Source organism: Macaca nemestrina, chromosome 9 (genome assembly GCF_043159975.1).
Source record: "Macaca nemestrina isolate mMacNem1 chromosome 9, mMacNem.hap1, whole genome shotgun sequence".
In the NCBI taxonomy this organism is placed as follows: Eukaryota; Metazoa; Chordata; class Mammalia; order Primates; family Cercopithecidae; genus Macaca; species Macaca nemestrina.
In genome coordinates, this window is record NC_092133.1 from 80,658,440 (window position 1) to 80,668,184 (window position 9,745).

The 9,745-nt window shown below is 36.6% G+C and overlaps 1 protein-coding gene across 12 annotated transcripts in view; it reads left to right on the forward strand.

Annotated features, from left to right (window-relative positions):
* LOC105495992 (coiled-coil serine rich protein 2) overlaps nucleotides 1–8,716 on the forward strand; it is a 184,757-nt gene extending 176,041 nt beyond the window's left edge. For 9 of the 12 annotated variants that reach the window (XM_011766012.2, XM_011766007.2, XM_071069839.1 and 6 more), the window contains one exon: nucleotides 7,765–8,716. In XM_011766012.2, coding sequence (XP_011764314.1) covers nucleotides 7,765–7,859 — 95 coding nt within the window. In that variant the 3' untranslated portion in view covers nucleotides 7,860–8,716. Of the gene's footprint in view, nucleotides 1–1,560; nucleotides 1,601–7,764 lie in introns of all 12 variants that reach the window. The other 3 variants (XM_011766009.3, XM_024797365.2, XM_011766010.2) reach the window with 2 other exon arrangements.
* Nucleotides 8,717–9,745: the final 1,029 nt, after the last annotated feature.

Genomic DNA, 9,745 nt, shown 5'->3' on the forward strand with positions numbered 1-9,745 from the left:
TCTTTGAGATGTAGACCCACGAAATTAATCATCTAAAAGTGATCGTGCCTCTGTAGTAAATGCTTAAGTCCCTCTTAATCACTGTGATACTTTAAAAAAAAAAAAAAAAAAAAAACGGCCGGGCGCGGTGGCTCAAGCCTGTAATCCCAGCACTTTGGGAGGCCGAGACGGGTGGATCACGAGGTCAGGAGATCCAGACCATCCTGGCTAACCCGGTGAAATCCCGTCTCTACTAAAAAATACAAAAAACTAGCCGGGCGAGGTGGCGGGCGCCTGTAGTCCCAGTTACTTGGGAGGCTGAGGCAGGAGAATGGCGTAAACCCGGGAGGCGGAGCTTGCAGTGAGCTGAGATCCGACCACTGCACTCCAGCCCGGGCGACAGAGCGAGACTCCGTCTCAAAAAAAAAAAAAACAAAACAAAAAACCAAAAAACGATTAATTAGTCATCAACTTAGAAAAGCCATTGAACTCTTTATTTCAGAAATTATATATAAACAATTTATATTATCAATCTGCTATCTCAGTTTTCTGAGGTCTAGAGGCACCATTTTGAGATACAGAGGAATAAGAGCATTCCTGTTTCCCAAAAAGCACTGGAAGCTGTGATTGGCTTCATGTGATCTCTAAAACAAAAATCTTTAAATCTAGTTGTAATACAGTATTAGGGATACAGTTAAGTATTTCTATACTGATGTGCAGAGCCTCACTTATAATTTGCATCATATTCAGATTAAGATCAGATTATACCTTTAGTGGTCCTTAATGCAATGGCAGTAATAAAACTAAACTGGCCGGGCGTGATGGCTCATGCCTGTGATCCCAGCACTTTGGGAGGCCAAGGCAGGTGGATCACAAGGTGAGGAGTTCGAGACCAGTCTGGCCAACATAGCGAAACCCCATCTCTACTAAAAATACAAAAAAATTAGCTGGGCATGCTGGCAGGTGCCTGTAATCCCAGCTACTTGGGAGACTAAGGCAAAGAGAATCACTTGAACCTGGGAGGTGGAGGTTGCAGTGAGCCAAGATTGCACTACTGCACTCCAGCCCAGGGAACAGTGCAAGACTCCATCTCAAAAATAAATAAATAAATAAATAAATCTAACACATACTTAATCTTATTTAATTTTATAATATGCAGAAGCCTCTCAAATTATTTAAAAATTAATTTCTATCTCCTTCATAAGGGGTTACTTGGGACTAAAAATTTTTAAGTATTTGGAGTATGAATATTAAATTTTATCAGAATTATTTTCGATATTTTGTTTGGTAAGAGTCTTCAAGTGATTTCTCTTAAGTGTGAGAAGTTTTACACATGCCTTTCTGAGTTTATGAGTATTTGTACTAACTCACAAATTAGTAAGAAAGTATAAATCTAATGTTTTTGTTATGTACAAATATATTAAATGAAACAATGAATAATGCCTAGGAAAACACAAGAATAGCAAAGCAAATACTTGTGGCTGCCACCCAGTCATGGCAATCCTTGGTGTTGTGTGTGGTCTCTGATGCCATTGTCCTGTCTTTTTCTTGTCTCTGCTCTCCCATTATGCCATTGGCAAGGAGTTGAGAAGTTAGTCCATTACTTCTCTGACAAAGCGTGGTACAGTACAATTTCGGATTTTTTCCTACCACCTTCCCCATAATCACTTTTTTGGTTTTTTTTCTTTCCAGTTTGCATGATATGCATGTCAGAGCCTGCATGAAAGTACAGGCATGTTACAGATGGCTCTATTTCCACCTTCCTTTTTATGGTTAAAATGTATTTAATAATAACAATAAACTTGTATGTACCCGGGAAAAATTAGCTAAATTCTGTCTGTCATGCAGTAGCATTATTACACTTTGGAACATTTCCTGCTTTCTACTTGGTACACTTTGACATATTTTTACTCCATCAGGACGACATTTTAGCTGCCATCTTTTGCTAATAACCCTAGAACAAGAATGCTTTCAAAAACTGGCGTGAGTGCCTTTCCGTATGCTAATGCTGTAGATCTTTGAAGTGTTGTAGAACAGTAAAGGTGAACTGTTTTGCTCATTGGTGGGTACTACTATGCCTTTTTTCATGTTCATTATGTTTCCCCCAATAGGTCACTGTGGAATCACCTCTTTCCAGATATACTGTTCCATAGTGTGGCTTGAGTATAGTGTCTGAAAGTTATCCTGGGTAGGCTAGATCATCTAAGAAGGAAATAGGACATTATCCAGGAAAGTTTGTTCCCTAATATTGGTATTACATCTGCCTGTAGTGTTTTGAAATATATTAAAATAATCATCTGGTTATATTGCATATTCTGAAAGCCTGTGAACTCATCAAAACTAATCAAATTGCACAGAATATTAAATTTTAGAGCTGTATTTTAAGAAATTCTCTGATGGTTCAAATTCTGGCTTTGCCATTTGCCAAAATGTTTGAATTTGAACATGTTAACATTTTTTGACCCCAGTTTACTCATTTATAGAAAGAAAAGAACAGTATGTTTCACCTAGGAGTCTCATGATAACTAGAGATCATGCATGCAAACTCAAGAGTTTGGATCTATACCCTTGGGAAGAAGGGAACACTGTTCTCTAAGAGCCCAGAGTGTAACATTTCTCAGGTGTTTATGTGTCAGGCATTGTACTGTTACTGGTTATTATTTGCAACAATTCCATGAAGTATATATACTGATATTACCCTCATTTTGTAAATTATGAAATTCCATTTCAGGGTAGTGGGATTATTTTTACCCAATATCTCGCCTCAGTGATAGATCTATAGGTGATAGATCCAGGATTCAAACTCAGATCAGCCTGATTCTAAAAGCTAAGTGATTCAATATTGTGTTGTACCACCACCTTTGTAGAGCCATTGGAAAGTTCTCTCTAAACTTGCATGTCTTTGCTCTGGTTCTTATCTCCAGGAAGGCAATTAAAGAGCCTTGACTTCTATGTCATATCAAATATGCTTGATATGGATTCAGAACATATAGATAGTGTTGACATTATTGAAATATGTTTTTGAATCCTAGAAACCTCATATTCTAGTTTATTATTATATTGCTAAAGAACTTACTTTTGTTTCGAAGACCCAGTTACAAAATAGCTATGGCTTGAACTCATCATTCTTACATCCTTTAATAATCATAGATGAAATTTATTGAGCACATAGTATGTGCTAGGAAGTCCTATGCTAAATGTTTTACATATGTAATCATATTTAATTATTAGAATTTTCTAGTAGCTGAATGCTTGTTAAGACACTTTTCCCAACCTATTTCTAGTCTTCAGATAAAAAACAGTTAGTGGCTAAGCTTTTAAAAGGTCATTATGAGAGGTACTTGCATATAACATGCAGTCAGTATTTCCTGCTATCCTTCTAAACATGAATCATTAAGCTAATCACAGACTTATTTGGAGGGAACAATGGGTTTTTCCTATCAGATTATTTTTCATCAGTGTTTATTTTTTGAAACCAGTTTTTATTTAAGCATTAATGCTTCATCATTGACCTAAATCAGTTTGGTAATTCTTGGCCAAATAAGTAATTCTTGAATATACCACTAATATTTATTCACTTATTTATTTATCTAGCAAATATATATTTAATCCCTACTTTGTGCCAAATACTAGAAATACCAGCTATAACAAAAAATGAATAAAGCATAGTACATGCCTGTAAGGAGCTCCAAGTCTCTGCTTATCTTTGTAAAGCAGCCTAAAATAGACATTTACGATTATTATTAAAGATGTCTACCAAGCCTTTTGCACAACCACCCTGTAGTGCCTATTGCTGACATTCTTGACCTTGACGCATGGAACTCTTTAATCTGAGAATTATCAGAATGGTGTGCTGAAGTTTACATATCTAATTAAAGTAAGACTTGAAGTTGCTGAGTTCAGTTAGAGGCACTTAGCTCTGTAAGTCTGGGGATAGGTCCTCGTTTTGATGCTTCAGTAACCAACTCCTCCACAAGTTTCAGGATTAAAGTTTTACTCATTTGTGACTACAGGGAGTAGTTAAGATACGAGATCTTTCCTGAAGTCCCCCAGTAGTGGGGGGATTCCTTTTGCCCTCTAGGTTTTGTGGGCTTCTGAGGCAATGAAATCCACGGATTAGTGGACAGCCTCCCCAAAGGCCTTTTTTGTATACAAGCCAATACCTCATCTTGCCAGTCCCACCTTCACATCTTTTTCAGTCCTCTCCAGATTTTATGCCAAAAAGCTTATGATATGGTTTTTCTAACAATTTCATCCCCACTGGTTACATTCCTCACTGGTTCCGCTGGAGTGATCATTCTAAAACACACACATTAGATATTCTGATTCCTCTGCTTAAAATTCATCCACATCTCCCATCATCTACAACACAAAGTCATAGCTACTTAGCCTGACATGAGTCCCTTAGGAGCTGGCCCTTAGCTATGCTTTTGCACTAGCCTTTCAAATTCAGTCTAAAATTTGAAGTGACTGGAACATGGCATGGTCTTTTTTTGCCTTTGTGTTTGACATGTACTAGCTCACTACACAGAATATTCTTTCCTTCTTGTTTACTTGATAAACTCCTGTTCACCCTGTTAAAACTCAGGGCAGATTGTTCACCATTCTGGTATGCCTCCTGTGACCTCTCCAGGCAGGCATGTTTTCTTTTTGTTCCCATATGTTGTTGTGCTTAAGACATGATCGCATCATTCCTTTACCTTATTGTCTCCCTCACTAAGCTCCTCAAGCACAGGAACAAAGTTTTGTTCAGCTCCAGATTTTCTCACTTCTGGTACAGTACATGATACATAATAAACATTTAAAAAGTGTATAGTTTTTGATATTCATTCCTATTTATATTATCCGTGAGGATATGCAATCTTTTTATATTTACACTCTAAAAATGTCTGAGGGCATCTTTTTAATGGCCATAGAAGTAGTAGTGGATGTGGGCAAGATGAATTAATATCTGGCATTTATATTAACACAGTTGAATGTTTAGAATTTGGGGAAATTGTAACAACAAGCCATCAGAACACATCTCTGCCTTGCTTGCTAGAGGTTGAGAGGTAGCTTGTTGTTCAACTTGCTAGCAGGTGTAATTAGCGGCAATCCAGTCTTTAGTGGGTAGCCACTTCCATGTAGTCTTCCACATATCAGGAGCAAGTTGTTTCCTTATTCCTCACATTATAGGTGTTTCTTATTCCTCGTGAAAGAGACTTTTTGTTTTTACAGTAGTGGAATTGATCTTCCAAATATAGTTACCAAATAAATAATAAAATAAGACATTGATTTGGGAAATTATATCATGCCACCAAAATTAATTTTTAATAAAAATATAAAATTTTATTTAGCAATGGAAACCACTGATTTAGTTAATGTAATTCACTAGTAGTATATATGTCTAACTTGTAGTTTAGACATTTATTTATAAAACTGTTAAATTCCTCTCAGTTGACTCAACATTTTGTTATTCTTTAAAAACTGGCTGTTTTCTAATTCATTAATATTTGATATGAAGCTTTATTGCATTTAATACTAATAGCTTGGTCTTTCTGACTCTGCTGTATTTCCATTTATTTCTCTGATAAGCAGTGGTCAGTTGAGTACTGTGAGTAATCAAAACAGTACAAGTGGTGAGTACAAAACAGTACAAATTTATAGTTCACAGTGGCCCTTTCCTGGGCATTTCTGGAGGTTGGTTGTCTTAATAATCAGTTTATTACCTGTCTTAATTGAAAAATCATCTTTTTATGCTTTTCACTGATAGCACACGTTTATACCTTTTTTTCTTATTGGCAGTAGACATATTACAGTAAAGTCCAAAATTGTCACTGATATTTTCAGAAGTCTTAAATTGCTTTAAGATTTTTAACTTGGCACTAGAATATCTTACCATGTTTGAGGGTGAAAAGGGAAAACAAATCCCCATTCAACCAACCAGTTGATGATGCCTCCTTCCTGATTACTTTTTATTCCCTTTGGTAGATTTTCGTTTGTTTAATATGGTCCTGCTCTATTTTTTCACTAATCTTTCAAGGTTTTTGATCACTTTGGCACAGTTATTTTTGTCTAGGGAACCCCAGGGAGAATCTGTTGATTTAATTATGTGGTGATTTTAGTATCTTCTGTTTTGCGGGACAGTTTATTAATTTTTGTGTTGATGTACTGTGAAAATACCCAGTGACTTTAAAGTCTGGGATATTTAGCTTGAGGCAGCAATTGAGCTGTCTTGTTTATTTCAAACATTCTGCGATATGATTTAATGTGACATATTTCTGTACAGATTAATTTTGAGTAGTCACTGTCTTGATTTTTTTTTTTTAATGGCAAGTCAGCCGTATGCCATCACAGCCAATCATCCTCCATGAGTTGATGAGCCTTGCCCTCAGTCACTCCCAATCCAGCCATAATCTAATCCCTGGCTGCTGATCCTGGGCAGCCATTGTCCAGTGCTGGTCAGGGAGGTGGAAGAACTGAAAAAACACAAATGATGCAGTATAAATAGATCCGCCCCTTCTGTTGGGGAAATTAGAGCTAATATGTAGATTTATTCATGGATTAGCTTAGCAAAAAAAAAGTTATTAGTGAGAAATGGCCCTTTGAAGTTCACGTTGTAAAGCCCTTTGCCAAAGTCTTTGACATTTTGGCCCACGTTATTTAAAGAAAGTGTGTGTGTGTGTGTGTGTGTGTGTGTGTGTGTGTGTGAGAGAGAGAGAGAGAGAGAGAGAGAGAGAGGAGAGAAGAGAGAGGAGACAGAAGAGAGATTGAAAGAGAGTTTATGCATTTGTAGCAAATACCACTGCATCAGGACAGGCCTGGTAGGCCCTGCCCCATGTATTTTAACTATTTGGGCCATTGAAAGATAGTTTTAAGATTTGTATTTTTTACTAGATACCACCAAGTCGTGGAAATTGCATAGTTCCTCTGATTTTTTTTGAAACGTAACTACACAATGAGCTTCAGGGAAGTACGTGTGAGGCATATAGACCGTAAGAACCTTGTTGTCGCAGGCTTCTGTTCTTTAGTTCCGGTCAAAGACAACTTCACATTTGTTTTAGTCTGAGCCATCATTCAAAAGGCTGATTATTCTAAATTCGAGTAAATGAATGTTTACTTTTGATTAGAGTACATCTGTTTTTCACATGTCAGCCATAATAGCAGTGAGACAGACCAAATAAACTCTAAAACATTTTATTTGGAAACTTTTCAACAAGAATATTAAAAGGAGATTAGCATTAGCTAAATATCTTGACCTATATTTGTTAAATATATAGAATTTCACATAAACTGAGAATATAGTATTTACTCTAAATCTTGTTATCTGCTGGTAATTTTCATTCTTGACAGAAGAACACTTGTTAATGTGGTATACAACTTTTTTTTTAACTTTAGTGTAAGTAGTATTCTGAAGGTCACAGTTAACACCTGAATGCTTTGTGGAGGTTAAACCAAAAGCTATAGAATCATTCTGTCAAGCTCTAAGGTTTTAAAATACCTAACGAATCTATTATGGCAGGAATTTTTCTATAATAAATTAGTATTTTAATGTTTTCTTTTTCTCATTTAATTTTGGATCTTGTTCAGTGTTTACTGCCTGTATCATTTTTTGTTTGCATTATCACTCTTGTGTGTGTCTAATTTGCTTGAATATTGCAGTTCATTTTTTAATTAAAAGAAACTCCACATATTTTCCATATTAAAGCCATAATAAGTACCAACATAGCCTAATTGGTATTTATATTAAATCTGGGTGGAATTTCTAAAATAACTTGTTGCTAATGTTGTTTTTAATTTTAACAGCCTCAAGTACTACAGCCTTCCAGCAGCCTTCCCAGACCCACAGACCACACCCAGGGAAAACTAATAAAGCCACAACATATCGAGGCCCACAGTGAATGCGCAATCCAAGACATGCATCAGGGTGTTGCGCATCTGGAAGAAAGCTTTACACAAGTCTTGCAACAAGAAAGCAACTATGGTTTGGAACAGCAGCCTTTTTCATCAGGCCCACAATTAACAATGGATGTGGCTAAGAGTACACCTTCTGAAGCAAACTTAAACATTACTGTAAATGCTCAAGAGCCTTATCATTTGGCAAACAATCAAATTAGTGACATGCAGTTTATACCCACTTCTCTTCAGACACCTCCCCAGTCAAGTACAGTAGACCAGGCTAAGAGAGTTGGAAGAAATCAGTCTCCGCCAGTGGGTTATGTGTCTCAGCCCAAGTCCTTGCAGCTTTTAAAGCCATCCATATTGAGTTCTTTGGTACCGCCTCCAGTTTCTGAATCATCTCCAAGTAGGACTTCCACTTGTAAAAAGTCACCAATAGTCGCAACATGTAATTCAGCAAAACTTCAGCCAACATCTAGTCAAACAAATCTTGCAAATAATCAGAATCTGAAAGCATCTAAGCTCCGCCCCCCCTCAGGCTCTTTCAAACAAAAACAAACAAACAGCCCCCAACTAGAGCCTCAAAGCTTCCAGGCCAAGACAAGCATACCAAGGCCACTAACACAACGAAAAGAAATCATGCAGAATCCAAATGGCAATTTGCATTCTGGGGATTGTTTGGCCTCTAATCGATATTCTCGTCTTCCTAAACCAAAGATACATTAAGTACATAGCCATCACCTGCCAATTTGTTTCTTAAAAACAATCTGTTCTGTAATAGCTTTATGTGCAGCTTGCTACCATGGTGGAGGTTCCATTGAAAGCCTGCAAATCTTAAATTAAAATGTGGAAGCTTCTACTAGTTTGGCTCCTTCATTTTATATTCTGGTTGAAGTACATGCCATTTGAGCATAATTATCTCAGGTAAACACGAAAGTTTGCTTACCCATTTCAGAGGCCTGCTAAAGGCCCGAATCATGTTATCCATCCCTCTCCATGTCAGACAATTCATAATATTTTACTGAGCAGGCAAGAAATGTGCTTTGCTGGTTTAGTCCTGTTAAGATCTGTATTTATTGTGGTTGTCAGAACCTCACCCCTTTTCACTTGTCTCTCCTGTGAATATGGCTACTATTTTAACTAAAGATATGGTGATAATGGAAGATGGTAGTCTGTAAGCAGAGTTCTGGCCAGTGTTTTGTATATTTAAAAGGTCTATGCAAAAGCTTTGTGATGAATAAAGGAGATTAGGCTTTTAATGGAAAGTCTATGTAAGTTTTGTTTTTACTTGCCAGGGTCAGCCAGCTAATGTTACTATTGATTCATTTCCCAAATTCCCCAGGCTGAAAATGTTTCTTATTACATACAAATCAGTTATATATTCCTTTACATCTTGTTTTACAGACACATGCGGTGCGCGCGCACACACACATGTACACACACATACCATTTATATTTGTATTTGTTACTGGGTAAATTTTGGAGAGCTTGAGGTACATCTTGAAACCTGTACCTAAAGATGTATTCATTTGTAACATATGTTGGTGCTAGAGTTTTGCTGATAATTCAGTTTTGAACCCTTGGGCTTATGGATCCATGATAGCCATTTTAAGGTTCCACAGCATTATGTCTTTAATTGTAATATTTATATTTATTGATTTTCTGCTAATATCTGAAGACTGAAATAATGAACTTGAAACATTTGCACAAAACTTTGATGGGATATAAATATACCATATATAGGGATTTTAAACTATTTTCTATAGCAAAACAAGTTAAAATATTTTGAGAAAAATAAATTTAAATAAGACTATCTTGAGAAAGCTGGAGTTCATAATATTCCCCCCACCCTCCCCAGTCTCCTAGGTTTCCCTTTTCTGTGATTTTT